Below are 24452 nucleotides of genomic sequence, written 5' to 3' on the forward strand. Positions count from 1 at the left end.
TTTTATTTTGGAGTATTTTTCACATATACAAAAGCGATACTGTAGTATAATAAACCTTTGAGGACCCATCCAGCCCCGGCAGCCATTATGGCCTGGTCAGTTCTGTCCTATCCACATCCTGGGACAGAATTTTAAGCTGGTAAATCTTTATGATGTGGGTTGTCATTTACAGTGTTAAAAAAACATCTATCAGTAGCATTTGAAAGAACATTCTGCTCAGTCCTCTGGCCGTAGAGGCTTCAACCCCACCAGCCACCGATGAGCACCTTCTCCCTCCAGGAGCCAGTCTGAACTCATTACTGAGTTTAATATCAGAATACACCTTGGTGCAGCCTTTCTGAATTGGAGTACCAGTTAACAGAAGGTGTCTGTCAGAGCAACACCCAAGTCATTCAAGTTATCATTGTGTGCAAACTTAACAGAGACCCACATCTTCAATATAAACCTTGAAGAAAACTCCAGTTTTAGAGTATGTAGATGGGGTATCAAGTGTGTGCATATTGAATCTCTGCTTCATACAGAGCACTGTGCCAGGCAGGCCTAGGACACTGAAAACCTGGACATAGGGTCCAGACAGAAGCAAACCTGCTTCCACAGAGGCACTCCTGGGCAGATGGTCTGGACCGATATGACAGTGTGCAGGGCTGACAGGATACCACAGGGCTGAATGGTCAGAACAGCTGGGGGGAGGGAGGGAGTCCACAGGCATCTAGTCCCATGCTAAGGTGGTGGCACTGGAAGGATGGGTGGTGTGTGGAGCAACTTTCTTGAAAGATAAAGGACCTAACACTTACTATGCACCTACTTACTGTGTGCCAGGCAAGGCCAGGAATGTTTAAGTGGTCTGGAATCAACCAGTTCTGCCCCTTAACTAACTTTGCTGTTCCTGCTCTCCAGGCTTTCATTTTGGTCCTCATTCCTTTTCCTTGGACCAACACAGAATCCTCCACCCTGTTCCGGCTGCCTCTAGTCTTGTTCTCAGCCCTCCATTTGTTTTTTTTCTGCCTTTTCCCACATGTTCTGAAGCCCTCCATTCTTATACTACTTTTAGGGAGACTTCCCCATGACTAAAAACATTTTGGAAATATTGTATATTAGGCCCCTTTCAGATACTGGCAACCATTTGTGGGATGCTCTGAGAAGGCCTCTGTGATTTAGCCTTGCCCTTTTCAGCCCATGACCTGCCACATCCTACCCCAGACCCTTGTCACCTAGGAGCTTATATTGCTCCTTATATTGCTCCCTGAGGGCACTAGGCTTGCTCTCACTTCCATGCCTTTGCCTGTGTCATCCTGGCTCCCCAAAATGCTCTGGCAGATACCTGTTCATCCTCAACTGGACTCTGCCTAGGCTTGCTCTGGCAGAGTTTACAAACTCTGTGCTTCTTCCCCTGTGTCTCCAACCTCATCTTCCTCTTCTCACCTCCATCCTGGTCCTGAAGGCCCTATGTTTGAGGCATTCACCCTGTACGTTCTGTGGGGTAGACGCCCCCAGCGTCTGGCACATGATAGTCCACACCACAAACTGCAGAACCAGTTGTAAAAGGACATGGAGTAGGAATGTGAGTTTTAACCCGGGTCATGCTGGGCTGGGTTCTGGCATGATGCTGGGTTGTGGGCTGAGTGAGAACAACAAGGATGATGGTGGATGGAGCAACAGTCTTGCAGCCAGGGCTATCAGGCCAAGTGTATGGCAGCTCTGTGATAATGACTTTCCCCTTACTCTTTGCAGATTAGTTTTTAGAGGCATGTCTATATCTCGCCCAAATGCTGTGGTTGGGAGGTGTCGCATGATCCGCCACTCAAGAGACAAGAAAAATGAACCCAATCCTCAGAGGTGCGTTCTGTGTTTATTCATACTCCTTCCCCCTTTAGGATGAGGTAGGCTGCAGGTCTGAGGCTCTGCAGAGGGCTCTGGGCCTAGAGGGAAATTGAGGTGGTCAGGTTACAGTGGAGAGGGAGGAGGAAGTACGTGTAATGGTTTCTTCTTAAGATTTTTGTTTTAAGACAATCTCCTTGTGCTCTTTTCCTTGTAGGTTTGACCGAATTGCACACACAAAGGAGACAATGCTCTCTGATGGTTTGAACTCACTCACCTACCAGGTGCTGGACGTACAGAGATACCCATTGTATACCCAAATCACAGTGGACATCGGGACACCGAGCTAGCGTTTCAGTACACGGATAAGAGACCTGAAATTAGCCAGGGACCTCTGCTGTGTGTCTCTGCCAATCTGCTGGGCTGGTCCCTCTCATTTTTACCAATCTGAGTGACAGGTCCCCTTCGCTCATCATTCAGATGGCTTTCCAGATGACCAGGACGAGTGGGACATTTTGCCCCCAACTTGGCTCGGCTTGTGACTTCTTAGCTCTGCAAGATGTTTGTGCCTTTGGGGGTTTCTTGGTGTGTTCGCAGTGTCACCCCAGAGTCAGAACTGTACACATCCCAAAATTTGGTGGCCGTGGAATACATTCCCGGTGATAGAACTGCTAAATTGTTGTGAAATAGGTTAGAATTTTTCTTTAAATTATGGTTCTTATTACTTCGTGAAAATTTGGAGAGTGCTGCTAAAATTGGATTGGTGTGATATTTTTGGTAGTTGTAATTTAACAGAAAAACACAAAATTTCAACCATTCTTAATGTTACGTCCTCCCCTCACCCACTTCTTTCAGTGGTATGCAACTATTACAATCACTGTGCATATGTCTTTTCTTAGCAAAAGGATTTTAAAACTTGAGCCTTGGACCTTTTGTCCTACTAATGTGTGGATTCCAAGGCAACTCTAGCATCAGAGCAAAAGCCTTGGGTGTTCTCACATTCAGTGACCGATCTCCAGATTGTCTGATTTCTGAATGTAAAGTTTTTTTGTTTTTTTTTTTTTTTTAATAGCAGTTTGTAGTATTTTAAAGAAAGAACAAATCGAGTTCTAATTATGATCTAGCTTGATTTTGTGTTGATCCAAATTTGCATAGCTGTTTAATGTTAAGTCATGACATTTATTTTTCTTGGCATGCTATGTAAACTTGAATTTCCTATGTATTTTTATTGTAGTGTTTTAAATATGGGGAGGGGATTGAGCATTTTTTAGGGAAAAATAAATAAATATATGCTGTAGTGGCCACAAATAGGCCTATGATTTAGCTGGCAGGCCAGGTCTTCTCAAGAGCAAAATCACCCTCTGGCCCCTTGGCAGGCAAGGCCTCCCGGTCAGCATTATTCCGCCAGAGCTCGGGGCGGATACCTGGGAGACAGGAGCCTCTGCCCCTCCTGTGCAGCTCCCCACTTCCCCAACCCTCCCCAGGTGGGCAGGGCAGAGGGAGCCTCAGCCTCCTTAGACTGACCCCTCAGGCCCCTAGGCTGGGGGGTTGTAAATAACAGCAGTCAGGTTGTTTACCAGCCCTTTGTACTCCCCAGGCAGAGGGAGCCTCTGTTCTGGTGGGGGCCACCTCCCTCAGAGGCTCTGCTAGCCACACTCTCTGACCCACCCTATGTTACCAGTTCTCCTTCTTCCTCCTTCCTCTTTTCTCCTGCCTTTCTCATTCCTTCCTTCCTCTCCCTTTTTTGTTCCTTTGCCTCTTGCCTGTCCCCTAAAACTTGACTGTGGCACTCAGGGTCAAACAGACTATCCATTCCCCAGCATGAATGTGCCTTTTAATTAGTGATCTAGAAAGAAGTTCAGCCGAACCCACACCCTGATGCCCTCCCAAGAACTTCGGTGCCTAAAGCCTCCTGTTCCACCTCAGGTTTTCAGCAGGTGCTCCCACCCCAGTTGAGGCTCCCACCCACAGGGCTGTCTGTCACAAACCCACCTCTGCTGGGAGCTATTGAGCCACCTGGGATGAGATGGCGCAAGGCACTTCCTACCACTGAGCGCCTTTGCCAGGTCCAGCCTGGGCTCAGTTCCCAAGATTCAGCTGCCTAATCCCAGGGTTGAGCCTTGTGCTCGTGGCAGACCCCAAACCACTGCCCTCCTGGGTACCAGCCCTCAGTGTGGACGCTGTGCTGGTGCCTGGCCCCAGTCTTATCTGTGCCTTTACTGCTTTGAGCATCTCAGATGCTAACTTGGTTCTTTTTCCAGAAGCCTTTGTATCGGTTAAAAATTATTTTCCGTTGCAGAAGCAGTTGGACTATGCAAAAAGTATTTCTCTGTCAGTTCCCCACTCTATACCAAGGATGTTATTAAAACTAGAAATGACTGCACTGAGAGGGAGTTTTGGGAAATAAAAGAATGAAGGCCTCTCTTTCTGCCCACAGATCCTGACTTTTCCAAAGTGCCTTAAAAGAAAGCAAACAAATGCCCTGAGTGGTAACTTCTGTGTTACTTTACTCTTAAAACCAAATCTACCTTTTCTTCTTCTTTTTTTTGTTTTTGTTACCTTCTCATTTATGTCAAGTAGTCAAGTATGTGGTTCGTTCTCAGAACCAAGGGAAATACTGCTTCCCCCATTTGCTGACGTAGTGCTCTCATGGGCCCACATGGGCCCAAGGCACAGCCAGGGCCCAGTGAGGCCTAGACGTTTGCCTGGTCTGTGAGATGCCGCGGGTCCTGTTTCCTTACTGGGGATTCCAGGGCTGGGGGTTCAGGGAGCATTTCCTTCTCCTGGGAGTTATGATCATGAAGTTGTCGTGTACTGCGCCCTTCTCTGTTTCTGTGCATGCTATTGCTGGTGACCCTGTGTGAACTGGCCTTTGGGAAAGATCAGAGAGGGCAGAGGTGGCACAGGAGGGTAAAGGAGATGCTGTGCTGGCCCTCAGCCCGGACAGGGTCTCTGCTGACTGCCAGGCTGGGGGCAGGGGCTCCGCATAGCCAGGATGGTGGCTTTCATGTCCCAGAAACCTGTTGTGCTGTGTATTTTGATTTCCTGTGTATGCAAATGTGTGTATTTACCATTGTGAAGGGGGCTGTGTCGGACTTTGGTGTTCAAAACAGAACTGTATTTTTGCCTTTAAAATTCAATAATATAACGTGAATAAATGACCCTATCTTTGTAACTGCAGGTGGTTTCTCTTTGCCAGGTGTAAGGGGTGTCATGGCTGTGGGATGGGGTGGGGTCAGGGTCTTTCCCCGGCCTGTGACCCACACAAATACACATGCCTCCCTGGAATCAGACATTTCCCCATCTGAACTTCATTCTCTGATCTGTAAAATGGGAATAATAACACATAGGGACTTTTTTGAGGCTTAAAAGTGACGATATTTCTAAAACAATGACTCACTACATGTAGCTAGTGCCATTTCAAAGTAGAATTTTTTTCCCCTAGCAGTTCTCAGGCCACATTCTGCTATTTTCAGCAGATACCAGGATCGTTCAGATGTAGATCTCAGGGCCATTTGCACCAGGTGCTCACAGTGTAACTTGAAGGGAATTATCCAAAATGAAGTTTCTTGTCAGTCTCAGGAAATGTAACCAGAAGCTTTAAAGGGTCTTAGTTGTTACCCAGGTGCTTGAGATAGTAAATGCCCCAGATGCCTCCTCCTTGGTGGCCCTGGGTCAGGCTGGTTGGATTGAATCAGCACTCCTGAAGAAGGGGGCCACAGAAAACCAGTGTGCAGGAGAGCCACCCCTGCCCTCCAGGGCGAGGGAGCTGCAGGCCCTGCCAGGACAAAGCTGTGAATGTGGGGCATCAGCTGGGAAACAGGAGCAGGAAGGGCAGCCTCTTCTAGCCACTCCAGGGCCATCTGGTTGTCTCCATCTATTCATGTCAAACAACAAAAAAACTTTTTTTTTTCCTTCTCACACACCACCGCTCACAACACATCACTTCTGCCCCCAGATATGTGGGGATTTCTCCTCACCAACAAGCAGTTTTCCAGTGGACGCTAGCTGGGTGTCCTACAATTTAACTCAATTCTGATACTGTCTGCCTGGAGATAGCGTCAGATCCCACAGGTTGGCTCAGTCTCACAAGACTGCCTCCACTGCAGATGCCAGTCACAAGTAGTTGGTTGTGACCTACACTTTTAAAAAATGTTTTTTGGATACAGGGCCTTGCTGTGTCACCCAGCCTGGCTTCAAACTCTTGGGCTCACGCGATCCTCCCGCCATAACTTAGCAAGTAGAAGTAGTTGGGCTGCAGGCTTATACCACTCACTCAGCTATAGTTGTGACCCATACTTCTGACAAACCAGCTATAAATTGGGGTTCCCATGAGCCTCTTCTTGGGTTTAATTTGCTAGGACAGCTTAATTAGAACTTAGTGTTTAATTAAAACTCAGTGTAACACTTAACATTTACTGGACTTAGTGACATTAGAAAGGATACCGATGAAGAACCGGATGGAGAGATGCATAGGGCAAGGCATGGGGGAAGGGGAGAGAAGCTTCCATGCCCTCTCCAGGGGCTCCACCCTCCAGACACCTCCACGTGTTCAGCTATCTGGAAGCTCATTTGACCCTGTCCTTCTGGTTTTTATGGAAGCTTCGTCACATAGGCCTGATAGATTACATCATCGGCCATTGTCTGTCAGCTCAACCTTCAGCCCCTCTCCCCTTCCTGAAGGATGGGAGTGGGACTGAAAGTGCCAAGCTTCTCATCATGGCTTGGTCTTTCTGGTGACCAGTCCCCATCCAGGAGCTCACAGAGAATCATTTCATTAGAACAAAAGACGTTCCTGTCACCCGGGACATTCCAAGGGATTAGAAGCTCCATCAGGAACCAGGGTCAAACACCAAATATTAGAACAAAAGATTCTCCTAGCACCCCTATTGCTCAGGAAATTATGAGTTTTAGGGGCTCTGTATCAGGAACCCAGGGCAGAGGCCAAATATATATATTTTATTATATCACAGTGCCACACAGGACTTTGCAAGCTATAAGGTCTGGGTGAAGTGGAGCACACCAGTCAAAGGGTGAACTTAACCTTTCACTGTGTGCTCCGCTTCACCAAGACACATATCCACACAGAAACATGCCTCCACCCGGACACATGCATCCACACACACGCATCCACCCAGATGCACGCATCAACCCAGATGCATCCACCCAGACGCACGCCTCCACACAGACACACGCATCCACACACACGCATCCACACAGACACACGCATCCACCCAGATGCACACCTCCACACAGACACACGCATCCACCCAGACGCATGCATCCACCCAGATGCACACCTCCACACACACGCATCCACTCAGACGCACGCATTCACACACACACATCCATCCAGATGCACGCATCCACCCAGACGCACGCATCCACACAGATGCACACCTCCACCCAGATGCACGCATCCACACACACGCATCCACCCAGATGCACACCTCCAGACAGACACACACATCCACCCAGACACACGCATCCACCTAGACTCACACCTCCACCCAGACGCATGCATCCACCCAGACGCACACCTCAACCCAGACGCACACATCCACCCAGACACACACATCCACTCAGATGCACACCTCCACACAGACACACGCATCCACCCAGACACACACATCCACCCAGATGCACACATCCACACACGCATCCACACACACACCTCCACACAGACTCACGCATCCACACACACACATGCACACACACGCATCCACCCAGACACACACATCCACCCAGATGCACACATCCACACACGCATCCACACACACACCTCCACACAGACTCACGCATCCACACACACACATGCACCCAGACACACGCATCCACCCAGACACACACATCCACCCAGATGCACACATCCACACACGCATCCACACACACACCTCCACACAGACTCACGCATCCACACACACACATGCACCCAGACACACGCATCCACCCAGACACACGCATCCACCCAGACGCACACCTCCACACACACGCATCCACCCAGACGCATGCCTCCACCCGGACGCATGCCTCCACACATGCCTGCACACTAACATGCATAACACATCTGACATGTGCCTATGAGAGGTCAGAATACCTGGATTGGATTCAAGTCCTGCCACTGCCTCTTATTCTGTGACCATGAGCAAATGACTTGGCCTCTCTGTGCTTCAGTTTCTCACAAAATGCCTTTCAGATTTTTTTTTTTTAAGAGACAGAGTTTCAGTATGTTGAACAGGCTGGTCTCAAACTCCCGGTCTCAAGCAACCCTCATCCTTCAGTCTCCCGAAGTGCTGGGATTGCAGGTGTGAGCCACTGCACCTGGCCCCTAGTTTTTCTATTATTTGTTTGTTTTTTAGAGACAGGGGTCTCACTATGTTGCCCAGGCTGGATTCAAACTCCTGGGCTTAAGCAATCCTGCCTCAGTGTCTTGTTCTGTGTAATGGGAGTTATAACAGAACCTATTTCATAGCGCTGTTATGAAGATTAAATGAGTTAATACCATACTTATAAGCACTTAGAACATGCCTGGCTCATAATAAGCATGACAAGTGTTATGCTTGTTTAATTGTTTAAAATGCATGTGGGCACATGTGTTGACATACACATGCAGACTGCCATGTACATATTGCACAGATATACATATGCACACACTCAGGTGCTGGGGATCTTCCCTTTTCCTCTTTCAGGGCACATGTCGAACTTTGCTATGTGGCAGCTGGGTGAGTAAACCTCAGGGCGAGTGACTGTTCCTATTCTGGAGACACCCAGGACTTCACCAACAGTGTTTCCCCCACCCTGCCATGCCCCACCTGAGTGAAGGTGTTTAGGATGGCAGCCTTGGAGAGGAAGAGAGGTGGAACCCCCTCCCCATGGGCTCCAAGGGACCAGGGAGGGAGGTAGGAGAAAGGGGGCCAAGGACAAGCTCCTGGGCTCAGCCATTTCCTCGAGAAATGCTTTGTTTCTAGTCTCACACAGGGCCCAGAAGAACCAAGTCTGAGCCAAGCAGAGCCCCGTAATCATGAGAGTAATCACCAGATCCCCCACATACCACCTCTTTTCCATGGGAGAATGTGGCCCAGGTGCCAAATCACTGGCCTACAGCTGTTCTTTGGAGGCAGAGCCAAGGGGCCCAAGGAGGCGGCTGCCTCTGGGGGTGAAAGAGTGGCAGCTCCCTGGGCGAGACATGTTTGCTGCTCTCCACCGAGGCCAGCAGCGTGGGGGTGGTGGGGGGAGAGGGGAGGGGATGAGGATGACCACATTCACCACATTCTGAGTGTTACCAAGTTTCTGCCACATATCCAGGCTCCTTGTTTCTTCCAGGAGGTGGGATTTCAGACATTCCTAGGGGCTGGTTTCTTCTTAAAGCTGGAACTTCTTACCATGTCAGAAAGGAAATGAGGTTTGTCTGGCTGAGCCGGTCGTGGCAGGCAAGCCTCATTTCTGTCTTTGGCAGTGTCCCCGGGCAGAGAACGTGGTTACTCCCTTTGTCTGGGCTTCAGGACCTGTACCCAGGGTGTGAGGCAGAGGAACCCCGGGTGCACAGGAGGCTGTTAGGAGTGATAGGGTCAATAGACCGGAAACCAGAGGAACGTGGCACCCCAAGGACATTTGCCCTGCAGCGAGATGTGTGCCAGGGTCACCAAGAGTGGAGACAGGGCACAATGATGTCACGGTGTATTTGGGGAGAATGAGTGCCAGGTCACCAGGCAGGGAGTAGAGACAGGGCACAATGATGTCACGGTGTATCTGGGGAGATTGAGTGCCAGGTCACCAGGCAGGGAGCCAGAAGGAAGCCATACAATGACCATTACGTCTGGCTGTCTCTGACTCCCCACTTGCTGTGTGACTCTGGGCAAGTTGGTTCCCCTCTCTGTGTCTCTGTTTGCTCTTTTGTTTTATGACTTGCTCTCAGAATCCACCCTTGGTCTCCCCATAGTTCTGCCCTTCCTCCAGTAGGAAGTGCCCTGCGGTTGACTTTTCCTCTTGCCCTGAGACTAACCTTCTCTGTCTTCTTGAGGCAAGTCCATTTATTTCTGGGTCATCATTTGTAAAAACAGCAGAATCACCCCTTCCTGCTCTCCCCTCTCCCTTGCTCCCTCCCAGGGCTTCCTGGAGCATCACGGCATAAGCTGTTCAAGTTCTACCTGGTGAGGGAGGGCTGGCATGGCGTTGGAGACATCTCCCTCTTCTGCCCAATGCCATCCACGCTCCATTGCTGTCCCTCAGAAGTGCTTCTTTGTCTCCATCCTCCCTCTCACCTGCTCTTCCCTAACCTTCCAAAACTCAGGCTTCCTGATCATCCCCTACCAAGCTCAGCAGGGTCAAGAGTACCCAGGGGCCTGAGGGAGAAGCACAGGGATGCGAATGGGGTGGCTGTGCCTCTGCTCAGCTCCCAGGAGTAAGAGATAGGGTTAAGAGGAGCAGAGAAGCCACCTCCCTACCCAGGCTCCTTTCAGCGGGGCCATCTGTCCTTTGACAAAGGGATCTAGGATTTCCTGACCTTAAGAAGGCTCCCAGTGGAAATGCAAATAAAAACCACAAAGAGGTACACAGATTTGGATGGTTATTATTTTAAAAACCAGAAACACAAAATAAGTGTTGGCAGAGATATGCAGAAATTGGAATGTTAGCCATTGTTGATTCAGGGTGAAAGAAAAAAAGAAGAAATTGGAATAGAATACTCGTGCATTGCTAGTAGGAATGTCAAATGGTGCGACCCCTATGGAAAATGGTATGGAAATTCCTCCAAAAATTAAACATGGAATTACCATAGAATCCAACAAGTCCATTTTTATCGATATACCCAAAAGAAATAAAAACAGGAACCTGAACAGATACTATTCAGCACTATGATTCATAGTAGACAAAAGAAAACAACCCACGAGTCCTTTGATGGATGAATAAACAAAAGGTGGTATATACAAACAGTGGAATATCAGTCAGCCTTAAAAGGGGAGGAAATTCTGACATGTACTACAACTCAGATGAACCTTGAAGATATTATGCTAACTGAAATAAGTCAGTCACAAAAGGACAAATATCGTATGATTGCACTTAGACGAGTTAGCTAAAATAGTCAAATTCACAGAGACAGAAGGCAGAATGGTGGTTGTCAGGGGCAGGGGGATGGAGGGGGAATGGGGAGTTATTGTTTAATAGAGTTTTAGTTGAGGAAGATGAAAACGTTCTGGAAATGGGTGGTGGTAGTGCAACAATATGAATGTACTTAATGCCACAGAACTTTACATTGGCACTCTGCCCCCAATGACTGGCTTTTCAGTTGCTACCTGTTCCCATTTAAAAATGGTTAAAATGAGCCGGCATGGTGGCTCATGTCTGTATGTAATCCTAGCACTTTGGGAGGCTGAGGTGGGCGGATCACCTGAGGTTGGGAGTTCGAGATCAGCCTGATCAACATGGAGAAACCCTGTCTCTACTAAAAATACAAAATTAGCCGGGCATGGTGGTGCATGCCTGTAATCCCAGCTACTCGGGAGGCTGAGGCAGGAGAATCGCTTGAACCTGGAAGGCGGAGGTTGTGGTTAGCCAAGATTGGGCCATTTGAAAAAAAAAAAATGGTTAAAATGTAGAGGCTGGGCACAGTAACTCACGCCAGTAATCCCAGCACTTTGGGAGGCCAAGGTGGGCAGATCACATGAGGTCAGGAGTTTGAGACCAGCCTGGCCAACATGGTGAAACCCCGTCTCTACTAAAAATACAAAAATTAGCTGGGTGTGGTGGCCCATGCCCTTAATCCCAGGCACTCGGGAGCCTGAGGCAGGAGAATTGCTTGAACCCAAGAGGTGGAAGTTGCAGTTCATTTACTTAGCACGCCACTGCACTCCAGCCTGGGCAACAGAGTGAGACTGTCAAAAAAAAAAAAAAAAAAAAGGTAAAATGACACATTTTATGTTATGCGTTTTTTCCCACAGTATGAGAAAATAAGAAGGCTCCCTGGGATGAAGGCTTCGCCTGGTCTCTTCCTCTCTGGAGGTGGCAGAGCATGGTGGTTAGTCCTGGCATCCTCCTGGAGATTTGAGCATGAGACATGCTGGCCATGTGAGCTGTGCCACCTGAGGAGGATTGGCCAGTCCTAGGGACTCAGCCTGGTTGCTGAATCCGGCTGGGGACCCTGCCCCAGTGACTGGCTTTTCAGCAGCTACCTGCTCTCAAAACAAATGCTGTCCTCCCCTAAGGAGTCCAGGCTGTGGCAAAGCTATGACATAGGTACCACTGTCCTTTTGCCAGGTGGGGCTTAGGTGCAGAAGTTGAAGCCTGGACTCAGTCAAGATCTCAGGACTGAGAGCAAGGAGCCCCTTACTCCCAGGGTGCCCACTTGGTTCCCACTGACTGTTGGTGGAAACTAGGGGCTGAGCTGGAGGCTTTTTAGAGGAAGAAGTGAGAAGCTGGGGGCTGGATTATCCCTGGGGGTGAAAATGGAGTCAGCTAGATAGGTTATGTCTAGAGGGAGAGGAGGGTCCCCTGGTGTCAGGAAGGAAAGCCTGAGCTCCGTGTTAGACCCTGGATTGGAGGGTGGGCAGGACACTCAGGCGAGACACTGGCAAGGACTTGGTACTGGCGAGGATACTACCACACCCATTCTGGGAGTGGACTATACATAAATAAATCTTAAAAGTGGACCTATATTTTGACCTCACAAGTCAGCTTCTAGGAATTCATCCTAAGAAAACAAAGTAACACCCCAAGATGTATGTGTGTCAATGTTTGCCCTGCTGCTGTTTGTAGCCCTGGAAAATGAGAAGCCCCCATCAACAGGGGACTGTGTTAAGTAAAACGAAGTACATCCAAACAATCAAGTACTATGCAACCATTGAGAATGATGAAGTGGATCTATATTTATCGATTGGAAAGAGGCCTAAGGAAACAAAGGAAACTACAGAATGGTCTTTCCATATGAGGCAGGGAAATGTATGAATAATTTAGTGCAGAAATTACTCTGTAATTGTTTGTGGGAGCAGATGTATGAGCAAAAATTGACGATGATTTTCCTTCTCTACAGAGCCTGGGGCCAGGCCCCTGTTCTGAGGATCCTCGCCCCACCCTGGGCTGAGGCCTTTGTTCAGAGTGTTGGCCCTGTTAAGAGGGCATGCTGGGTTGTCCTCGGGGAGGAGTTGCATTCCCCACAAGTCCCCCAGCCTTGGAAGGGTGATGCAGGGTTCCTCCCCTGGGGGAATGGTGGAGGCCTGAACCCTGTTCACAGGTGATGGGATATGGCATGGCTGTAGGAAGGTCTGAGAAGGCAGAACAGGAGCTCAATACAGGCTGGGGGGGCTTCTGGCAATTCTCTCAGGTTTAGAAAAATAGTTACAACATTTCTTGCCACTCTTTTGTGAGCGCAATTGAACTGTCATGACTCAAGACACTAAAGAATAGAAAGAATGGGGTAGGAGAGGAACACTGTCCTGGCTCCGGAGGGGCGAGATTCTCCTCTGGTGCCTGATCAGAGCCCTCTGGGGAGCCCAGGAGGACATGAGGGGGACCCCTTTTCTAGTAGATCTTTGACTCCAGAATCTAGGAGCCCTGTTGCAGAGGGAGGCCCTGACATCTGGATTTTGACACAGACCTGAGCCTGGAGCTGTTGGAAACTCATTTCCGGGACAGATGTGGAATGCTGGACAATCAAACGTCGCCGGGGCCTTTGGAGCGCTCCCTGTGTCCTGTTGCAGTGGCTGCAGTGACTTTGGTCTCCCCTAATGACAGAAGCACAGGAGAAAGCCCAGCTCTTAGTTCCCGCTTTCCTCCAAGGTGGGCCTGTGGGGCAGGGAGGGCGCAGGGGGACTCGTGAACCCCTCACCCGTGTTCGCCCTCCATGAGCACACTTGGTGCTTTCCCACATACCTTGTGTTGCTCCTTACAATAATCCTAGCATGGGAAACTCAGGCTCAGGGAGCTCACATGACTTGCACAAGGTCACACAGAATTTGGGTCTGACATGGACCTTCTGAGTCCCAGGCCAGGGCTCTGGCCACTGGACCATGACCCAGCTCCTCATCCACACAGTGTGGAAGCAGGGGGATGGAGGCTGTGAGGTGCCTTGCCCCAGCCATGGAAGTTGTGGCCTCAGCAGCACTGCTGAGAGAAGTACAGCCAGGATCCAGGGTTGGAGCCAAGAGCACCTTTGGGATGAGATTGTTTGTGTTTTGTTTTGTTTTCCCTTTACTGTTTTAGAGGACTTAGGAGCCTAGTAAACTTGACAACGGCAGTTCCGTATACCAGAGGCATCAGTGTCAGCACCGTCTGGGAGATGTACAGGAATGGTTAACACTCAAATAATCCATGAGGATGCAAGGAGGCCTGAGGTGTGGGGAAGAGGGAGGGAGACTCCTGGGGGCTGGGGATGCAAGTGGACCTGAAGACATGGGGCTTTCTGCCTCTGAAGCATCACTCTGGGCGGCAACAACCAGTTCCTGCTTCATGGGCAACACAGCTTCCTAATCCTCCTGGACCTGCCCTGCCTGGGCCAACACCTGGTGCTCAGGAGGGCTCAGCACAGTGTCTGTCTCAAGACTGTGGGGACCCAGAAGGCCAGGTGGAGACCTAGGATTCCCCAATAAGGCCTAGATGCCTGCTCAGTTCTCCCTTTCTCTTCTGGGCACCTTTCCTCCCCAACTGTACACCGTCTTCCCAAAGGAGGGCAATTGCCACACTGTTCCAAGACCCCCTGTAAGTTCTCAGTCAAAGGCATTTTCCTAAGCGAAGCCAGGGACTGTGGTTTGTTTTGATGACAAGCTGAATCAGGAGTGCTAAAAAGCAGGCTGTTGGGTTTAACTTCATCAGCTCCAAGCCTCAATGATTTGTGTTTCATGTGGTTTGCTCTGGATAGATGCTGACCTAGTGACAATGAGACTATGGAACAGGGAGAGAAGAATTGCATGCTGAGGACAGGAGAAATCTCCCCCATGAACAATTTGTCTATTGAGCAAGACATCTCAGATGTCAGCTTGGGCCATTCCTACCAGCTTGGAATGCTCTGTGTCTGACTCAGACGCTGTGTGTGTCTCAAGGGCGCTGGGCTTGGTGGCCTCTGTGAGTCTGGCTGGCAGATCTTGGCCCTGCTGGCTCCCAGGGTCTATGGGCACTCTTCCTGTCTTGAGTCTACCCTATCATGCAGGTTCACTGCCCACAACCTCCAGGAGACTGTTCCAAGGGTTTCATTTGTGGGAGACAAGGCCTGCCAGGCCTTTCCCTGGCCTCTCTCCAATCCTGAGGTCAGTACACATCCTAGCATACTGCTGGAAATGCCTCAATTTGGGGGAGTACAATTAGTTGAGGGAACTGAGGAAGTGCTGTACTGGGAATCTAGGGTTGACTCCTGGATGACCAAGGTCAGAATGTCAAAGGCGTTTGAACCACAGCGACTCCATCTTGAACTGGGGCTGGGTGAAATAAGGCTGAAACCTGCTGGGCTGCATTCCCAGGAGGTTAGGCACTCTTAGTCACAGGATGAGACTGAAGGTTGGCATAGGATACAGGTCACAGGCCAGGCGCAGTGGCTCACACCTGTAATCCCAGCACTTTGGGAGGCCAAAGCAGGCGGATCACCAGAGATCAGGAGTTTGTGACCAGTCTGGCCAACATGGTGAAACGCCATCTCTACTAAAAATACAAAAATCAGCTGGGCATGGTGGTGGGTGCCTGGAATCCCAGCTACTCGGGAGGCTGAGACAGGAGAATCACTTGAACCTGGGAGGCAGAGGTTGCAATGAGCCGAGATCGCGCCATTGCACTCCAGCCTGGGCAACAAGAGTGAAACTCCATCTCAAAAAAAAAAAAAAAAAAAAAAAAAAAAAAAAAAAAAGATACAGGTCACAAACACCCTGCTGATAAAACAGGATGCTGTAAAGAAGCCAACCAAAACCTACCAAAACCAAGATGGCAATGAAAGTGACCTCTGGTGTCCTCTCCGCTCACTATATGCTAATTATAACGTGTTAGCATGCTAAAAGACACTCCCATTCCCATCAGTGCCATGACAGTTTAAAAATGCCATGGCAATGTCTGGAAGTTACCCTATATGGTCTAAAAAGGGGAGGAACCCTCAGTTCTGGGGGAAATCCCCACCCCTTTCCCAGAAAACTCATGAATAATTCACCTCTTGTTTAGCATGTAATCAAGAAATAACTATAATACTCAGTCAAGCAGCCCACACCCTGTTCTGCCAGTGGAGTAGCCATTCTTTTATTCTTTTGCTTTCTTAATAAACTTGCTTTCACTTTATTCCATGGACTTGCCCCAAATCCCTTCTTGCATGAGATCCAAGAACACTTTCTTGGGGTCTGGATTGGGATCCCTTTCCTATAACAAGATCATCTCTCTAGTCCCCATCTGGACATGGGTCAGGAGGCTGCGAGGGCCTTTCAAAGCTGCCATTTTGTATTTCTAAGAAAACTCTTCAGCCTGAGTACAGTCACTGCTAGGGTGCTAAGACAGAACTCCCATCCTCCCTCAAGGTCTCAAAGCCAGAAACAAAGGTCTACTTTGTCAATCCAGGAAACTAGAGAAGGGAAGAAGGACGGGCAGCCCCTGCTAGTTCCCAGGGATCCCCCAGGGCATGGCCAAGAGGCCAAAGGGAACTAGGCCTCAGCTGCATGTTTTCCTGGAAGGCTCTACTGCTTTTCCTTCTTCAGCTGGCCTCTACCCCAGACCAAAGCCGCAAAAACACAAAGTTCAGCTTAAAAAGTAAAACACAAAACGTGTCCCAAGGGTCTCTGGTGACCTGGCTCTGGTTTCCTCTCAAACATGGCCTGAGGCTGACCCCAAGGGAACCTCAGAGCATCAGCCTCTCACAGTGCCCTGGGGGTATTCAGTCCTGAGTACGTTGGCTGTAAGGCCAGCCCCCTGCTGAAGTCCCCCTTCCCAGAGTCCCTCTTTTTCAAGGGGACTTGGTGGTCAGGTGCCCGCTGTACTTTACCAGAGAGGAGGGGGACCCAGTAGGAGCTTTAGGGCTATGGGCCAAGGAGACCCTACTAACCTGGAAGGCAGTAATTATCTCCTCCGCAGGTAGTCACAGCATTTTCTGGGTCACAAAACACCTCTGTAACTTGGGAGGCTTGTTGCTAACGACATCTTTGGGAGGTGACACGGTGATTGGCTGAATGTAAAGAGTATGGACTTTAGAGCCAGTTACATTTGGGTTTAAAGTCTTGGCTTCAGGCCGGGCATGATGGCTCATGCCTATAATTCCAGTATTTTGGGAGGCCGAGGCGGGCAGATCACCTGAGGTCAGGAGTTCGAGACCAGCCTGGTCAACATGTTGAAACCATGTCTGTACTAAAAATATAAAAATTAGCCGGGCGTGGACTCTGTCTCAAGACAAATAAAAAAATAAAAATAAAAAATAAAGACAGCTTCACCACATAGCCACTGGGGAACTTTAGGCAAATTGCTTTTTTGTGGACATCCACAATTATCCCAGTACTATCTATTGAAAGCTGTTGTCCTTTCCCCACTGTACTACAATGCCACCTTGGTCATAAAGCAAGTGTCCTTTCCTGTGAGGGTCTGTCGCTGGACTGTATTCTAGTTCATGGATTCATTTATCTATCGTTGTCTCACTACCACATTGTATTCATTAGTACACCTTTTTAATGAATGTTGTTCTTTTTTTATTGAGTGTCTTGGTTCTTGCATTTCCATATGAACTTTACAATTAGCCTATCAAGAGCCACCAAAAAACCCCACCACAATCACCCAACTTTTTGAGATATTGATTGAAATGCCAGTGAGTCTATGGATCACTGTAAGAGACCTGATATCTTTAAAACATCGAGCCTTCAACCTATAAACAAGATAGAATCCTCTTTTGGTTTAGGTCTTCTTTCATTTCTTCACAGGGATCTTACACATTTTTATTATTTTTTCCTAGGTATTGTATATATTTTTACTATTTTTTTATTTTTTGAGACAGGATCTTGCTCTGTCGTCCAGTGGGGAGTACAGTGGCATGATCTTGGCTCACCGCAACCTCCACCTCCCAGGCTCAAGTGATTCTCCCACCTCAGCCTCCTGAGTAGCTGGAACTATAGGTGCATGGAACCACGCCTGGCTATTTTTTTCTATTTTCTGTGGAGACAGGCTTTCACCATGTTGCTCAGGTTGGTCTCGAACTCCTGGGCTCAAGTCATCCACCTGCCTTAACTTCCAAAAGTGCTGGGATTACAGCCGTGAGCCATTGTGCCCAGTCTAGTTTTACTATTTTTAAATAAATGATAGCCTTTTGAAATACATTTTTCTTTTGTTGCTCGTATATGTAAGCACAATTTTCATACATTGACCTTGTATTCAGTAACCTTAATGATTAATTCTAATAATTTTCTCCACATTCATTTGGATTTTCTAAGTATCTTCGACAAAGATTTCCTGTCATCTTTAAATGATGTTTCTTCTGGCCGGGCACGGTGGCTCACACCTGTAATCCCAGCACTTTGGGAGGCCAAGGTGAACAGATCGCTTGAGCTCAGGAGTTTGAGACCAGTCTGGGCAACATGGCGAAACCCCATCTCTACTAAAAATACAAAAATTAGCTGGGCATGGTGGCGTGTGCCTGTAATCCCAGCTACTTGGGAGGCTGAGGCAGGAGAATCGCTTGAACCTGAGAGGCAGAATTTGTGGTGAGCCAAGATCGCGCCACTGCATTCCAGCCTGGGTAACAGAGCAAGACTCCATCTCAAAAAAAAAAAAAAAAAAAAAAAAGTTTCTTCCTTTCCAGTCTCAAAGCTTTTATTTCTTACTTTCCTGTGCTGTCTAGGACTTTCATTACAATGTTGAATAGAAGTAGTAGAGGTATTTCCGCCGGGCGCGGTGGCTCAAGCCTGTAATCCCAGCACTTTGGGAGGCCGAGACGGGCGGATCACGAGGTCAGGAGATCGAGACCATCCTGGCTAATATGGTGAAACCCCGTCTCTACTAAAAATACAAAAAACTAGCCGGGCGAGGTGGTGGGCGCCTGTAGTCCCAGCTACTCGGGAGGCTGAGGCAGGAGAATGGCGTAAACCCGGGAGGCGGAGCTTGTAGTGAGCTGAGATCCGGCCACTGCACTCCAGCCTGGGCGACTAAGCGAGACTCCGTCTCAAAAAAAAAAAAAAAGAAGAAGTAGTAGAGGTATTTTCATTTATACCAAGTCTAGGTCTCTAAAGGAAAACTAAAATTTCACCATTAAGAATGGTATTTGATGTAGTTAAGAATGATATTTGATATAGTTTTATGTAGACCTTCATCATACTAAGAAAATTCCCTTCTATTCCTTGTTTGGTAAGAGTTAAGTTTTTTTGTTTTGTATTGTTTTGTTTTAATCATGAATGGATGTTGAATTTTATTAAATGCTTTTTGGCATCTATTAAAATGATCATATGATTTTTCTCCCTTATTCTTTTAATGGGGTAAATTTCTTGGATTGGTTTTCAAGTGTAAAGCCAAACTTGCATTCCTAGAATAGAAACAATTTACTCATTATGTAGTGACCTTTTTATGTATAGCAAGATTTGGTTGGCTAATCTACTATTCAGGATTTTTACATCTATGTTCATGAGTGAAATTAGTAGGTAATTTTCCTTACGCATAATCCTCCTTAGATTTTCACATCTCTGAAAAAATCTTTTTCTTTATTTCAATCTCATAATTATGTCCAAAGAAAAAAGTTTTGTGGCCAAGCACACTGGCTTATGTCTATTATCCCAGCACTTTGGGAGGCCGAGGCAGGAGGATCATTTGAGCCCAGGAGTTTGAGGCTGCAATGAGCCATGATCACACCACTGTACTCCAGCCCGGGTGACAGAATGAGAAGACCCTGTCTAAAAACAACAACAGAAAGGCTGGCAATGGTAGCCCAGGCCTGTAATCGCAGCACTTTAGGAGGCGAAGGTGAGTGGATCACTTGAGGTCAGGAGTTCCAGACCAGCCTGGCCAACATGGTGAAACCCAGTCTCTACTAAAAATGTCTCTCTCCAAATATCTTATTGTACTATGCTCACCTATTTTCAGATTGCAGTTGACCATGGATTAATGAAACCATGGAAAAGGATACTGTGGATAAGAGGGGGACTACTGTAGTCAGAATTTTAGGAGACAGTGTTCTGTGTATGTCTGTTAGGTTAAAGTTGTTAACTGTATTGTTCAAATCTTTTTATTTATTTTTTTTTTTTGAGGAGTCTCGCTCTGTTGCCCAGGCTGGAGTGCAGTGGCACAGTCTCAGCTCACTGCAAGCTCCGCCTCCCTGCTTCACGCCATTCTCCTGCCTCAGCCTCCCGAGTAGCTGGGACTACAGGTGCCCGCCACCACGCCCGGCTAATTTTTTGTATTTCTAGTAGAGACGGGATTTCACCGTGTTAGCCAGGATAGTCTTGAACTCCTGACCTCGTGATCTGCCCACCTCGGCGTCCCAAAGTGCTGGAATTACAGGCGTGAGCCACCATGCCCGGCCCTACCTTAATGAATTTTGAAATAAAATCTTCTATACTCTTTGCTTGTTGAAAATTTCCCACTAGGCTTGTAGCTTTTTCTATTTGTCTTTGTAGCTCTATCAATTCTTATGTCTTGTGCTTTGAGACTATATTATTAGAGATTTAGCAATTTAGGATTGTTGTATCTTCTGGGTTTAAGACTTTTTGACTGGGCACAGTGGCTCTCGGCTGTAATCCTAGCACTTTGGGAGGCAAAGGCTGGCGGAATACCTGAGGTCAGGAGACCAGCCTGGCCAACGTGGTGAAACCCCGTCTCTACTAAAACTACAAAAATTAGCCAGGCAATGATGGTGCACACCTGTAATTCCAGGTACTCGGAAGGCTGAGGCAGGGGAATTGCTTGAACCTGGGAGGCAGAGGTTGCAGTGAGCCGAGATCACGACACTGCTCTGCAGCCTAGGCAACAGAGTGAGACTTGGTCTCAAAAAAAAGAATTTTTGCGTATCATCTACTGGTTTTGCTGGTTTTCATTCAAGGTGTATTATCTCTTCATGAGCCATAAATTATATTTGCAAAATGCAATGCCAAAAATTGCTTATAGCAATAAGTTGAGGCCTGTGATGTCTTCCTCCAGAAAGGCTTTAAATTTGCTTCTGCCAGGCTCTTCGGAGTGACTGGCATTGCAGAATTACCTTATTCCAGTTGCAGGGATTCAGATGATTTGAAGCTGATTCCAATTAGGGTCTGTCCACCTGTAATTCACCCTTTTTCCAAGGTTCAGCTGTTCCATATCTCACCTCGGGGAGGTTCATTAGGGCTGCTTCTTTTTTTTTTTTTTTTTTTTTGAGATGGAATTTTGCTCTTGTAGCCCAGGCTGGAGTGCAACAGTGCAATCTCGGCTCACTGCAACCTCCGTCTCCCAGGTTCAAGCGATTCTCCTGCCTCAGGCCCCTGAGTAGCTGGGATTACAGGCGCCCGCTACGACTCCTAACTAATTTTGTATTTTTTTAGTAGAGATGGGGTTTCACCATGTTGGCCAGGCTGGTGTCAAACTCCTGACCTCCGGTGATCCGCCCACCTTGGCCTCCCAAAGTTCTGGGATTACAGAATTGAGCCACCATGCCCGGCCAGGGCTTCTTATTTTGGCTAGCCCTAACTTCAATAACTGTCCTCCTGTTTAAAAAAGGCATCTTCCTCTGGTCATTCATTCGAGCATGGACAAATACCCCCTAGGGAAAAAGTAGTCCCAAACACCAATTTATCTTCTCTTCTATGCCTATAAGCAGATTTGTTTTATATTTTCCAGTTGTCCTCATGAGGGGGCTGGACCAAATTTCAAGAACTGAAACTTTAACCTGCTGAGTCTCAATATTCTCTAGGTGAAGACCTAGGTAAGCCTGTTGGATTTGGCAACAGAAAAATCATCAGTGACTTTGACATGAGAAGACTTCGTGGAATAGTAGAGATGAAAGTCATATTGGAATAGGGTGGGTGTGAACAGGTTAAGGGAATAGAAATAGCATTTTGGGGGCAACTCTTTCTTTTTTTTTTTTTTTTTTTTTTTTTTTTTTTTTTTTGAGGCCGAGTCTCGCTCTGTCGCCCAGGCTGGAGTGCAGTGGCGCGATCTCGGCTCACTGCAAGCTCCGCCTCCCGGGTTCCCGCCATTCTCCTGCCTCAGCCTCCCGAGTAGCTGGGACTACAGGCGCCGCCACCACGCCCGGCTAATTTTTTTGTATTTTTAGTAGAGACGGGGTTTCATTGTGTTAGCCAGGATGGTCTCGATCTCCTGACCTCGTGATCCGCCCGTCTCGGCCTCCCAAAGTGCTGGGATTACAGGCTTGAGCCACCGCGCCCGGCCGGGGGCAACTCTTTCTAGAAGTTTGGCTATGAAGGAAAGCAAAGAAATGAGGTAGAATATGAAGAGATATGATATAGGTCAAGGAAGAATTGTAAGAGTGAGATACCAGAGCATGTTTGTATGCTGGTGGGAACGCCTATGCTGATACATATATTTCCCATCCTTAAGACAGGTATATTTTTCACAGTAAATTAACAAGCTGGCTTTCTATGTCTGCCTGAGTACTGTTTTAATTAGCATGAGTCAGAGCCCAGTGTCTCAGCTCTAACCAGCCTTTTTTTTTCACTGTCGCCCAGGCTGGAGTGCAGTGGCACGATCTTGGCTTGCTGCAACCTCTGCCTCCCAGGTTCAAGAGATTCTTCTGCCTCAGCCTCCCGAGTAGCTGGGATTACAAGCGCCTGCCACCACACCCGGCTGATTTTTGTATTATTAGTAGAGATGGGGTTTCACCATGTTGGCCAGGCTGGTCTCGAACTCCTGACCTCATGTGATCCACCCTCGTCGGCCTCCCAAAGTGCTGGGATTACAGGCAGGAACCACTGTGCCTGGCCTAACCAGCCTTTCTTATCACATCCACAATCACTTCCATTTTTTTCCTCTTTTCACTCCTACCTCATCCTCAGCCCTAGAGCAAGCCCCTACCCAACTCTTATCTGATCAGATGCTCCTGACTGAGCTTCCTGCCATCAGGGCCATCAGTTTCCAGCCCCTTTTTCATGAAGCTACCAGAGCCATTCACATTTATTGTGGGTCAGGCACTATTCTAGGTGTTGGGCACTCAAACGTGGAAACTTAAACATGTCACCCTCCTACTTAGCCATACCTCTTGCCCCCCAACCCCATTTTCTAACCTATCTCTCCAACCTCACCCTCCTCACCCTTGGTTTCGCCTCTACCCCACAGCAGGCTGCTACATGAGGTAAGGCTGGCCTGTCTGGGAAAGAGATGCTTGGGTTGCAGACGGTGGGGGCTCTGAGCATCAGAGCTTGAATGTTTGGTCTGGGCCAGCTGGCCCAGTGACACTCAGTGCCTGGGCAGGCTCTGTTCTTTTTGGCTGAGATCCCCCGGGGCACCATTTGAGCCAGAACTACAGTTCCAGGGAGACGAAGGTAGGACAGACATCCTGGACTGGTGAGCCAGGGCTGGGCTGTGCCAGGGCCTTTGTTTCTAACTTGGGAGAGGCTTCGTGTTTCTGTTCTTTTTCTAAGAACTGTGGATGTGCCACGTGGGCACCACAGTGACCAGAGTCAACAAGAAAAACAATACCCGGGGGAAAATCTTACTTCCTTAAGCCACAAGATTGTGGGTGTGTGTTTGTCTTTGTGTGTGTCAAAGATTCCATGTCTGTTGCATTATTTTACGTGTTTCTGTATATGCATTTCTTACCTGTGTATGTGCACATGCCTATATGTGTATTTCTTACCTGTTCCTGTGTGTGTATCTCTAGTGACCACAGGGTGGGGTCGCGGACAGCCACATTTCATCAAAGTACTTCTCTTCCCACTCTACATGATAGGAAGGAAGAAAGGGGAACTGTGAGCTTGCCAGACACCCCCAAAATCGTCCATTGCAATTAGAGTATGGAGAATCCCAGATGGCTCTAAGGGTAGGGATAAAATGGGGAAGGAGGCTGGAATCCTCCCCTCTGTCTTGTGAAAGAAAGATCAAGCATCCCAGGCATACAAGTTAAGGACTTATTCTGTGCCCCAGAGTCCCTGGAAAGTAGAAAGGCAGTCTGAGTAGGGAGATGAGAGATGCCATTTTAAAAAAAGGACAACAGTGGGAAAGTACTTTCCCTGTGTGGAAAGTACAGGTAGCTGCTGGTGCTCTTGTGGCCTGGCCCTGTGGATTCTGTTTGTACAGATCCCAGATCAAAGGTGTGCTAAGGGAAGCCTCTGGAACCACAAGTGCTAACAAGTCATGATGTGGGAAAGAGGCGTCCCATTTGAGCTCCAGCCTTGAGGGAGAAACCCTTTCTGTGCAAAGAAAGGAGATGCTGGCTACACACACCATCGCAGCTTTGTGTCACAGAGGCTGAACTGGCCAGTGAGACATGGACAGAGATTTCAGGGGTCAAGACAAAGTGGACTAGTGGAGACCAGCCAGCTTCCAGCTGGTGGAGCATGAGCAGGGTACAAGCCCATCTGTGAGAGCAGTATCACACTAAAGAGAGGAGTTCCTCACTCCAAAACGGACCAGTTTTAGACTTTATTTTGACTTATAGTATTTATTTTCTTATTGTAGTAAGAAACGTAAATAATAGAAGGGCTTTGACATCTTAATGTATAATAATAGGTCAGGTACGATGGCTCACACCTATAATCCCAGCACTTTGGGAAGCCGAGGAAGGAGGA

General features: G+C 48.1%; 1 protein-coding gene across 5 annotated transcripts in view; it reads left to right on the forward strand.

The window, feature by feature from the left end:
- B4GALT1 (beta-1,4-galactosyltransferase 1) overlaps positions 1-12465 on the forward strand; it is a 66068-nt gene extending 53603 nt beyond the window's left edge. For 2 of the 5 annotated variants that reach the window (XR_013404600.1, XR_013404599.1), the window contains exons 5-6: positions 1732-1836; positions 2036-3126. Coding sequence is in view for 3 of the 5 variants with exons in the window: in XM_077965150.1 (XP_077821276.1) it covers positions 1732-1836; positions 2036-2168 (238 nt within the window). In the remaining 2 variants the exon portion in view is untranslated. 5 annotated transcript variants of the gene reach the window in all.
- The last annotated feature ends 11987 nt before the right edge of the window (positions 12466-24452 follow it).

Source organism: Macaca mulatta, chromosome 15 (assembly GCF_049350105.2).
Source record: "Macaca mulatta isolate MMU2019108-1 chromosome 15, T2T-MMU8v2.0, whole genome shotgun sequence".
Lineage (NCBI taxonomy): Eukaryota > Metazoa > Chordata > Mammalia > Primates > Cercopithecidae > Macaca > Macaca mulatta.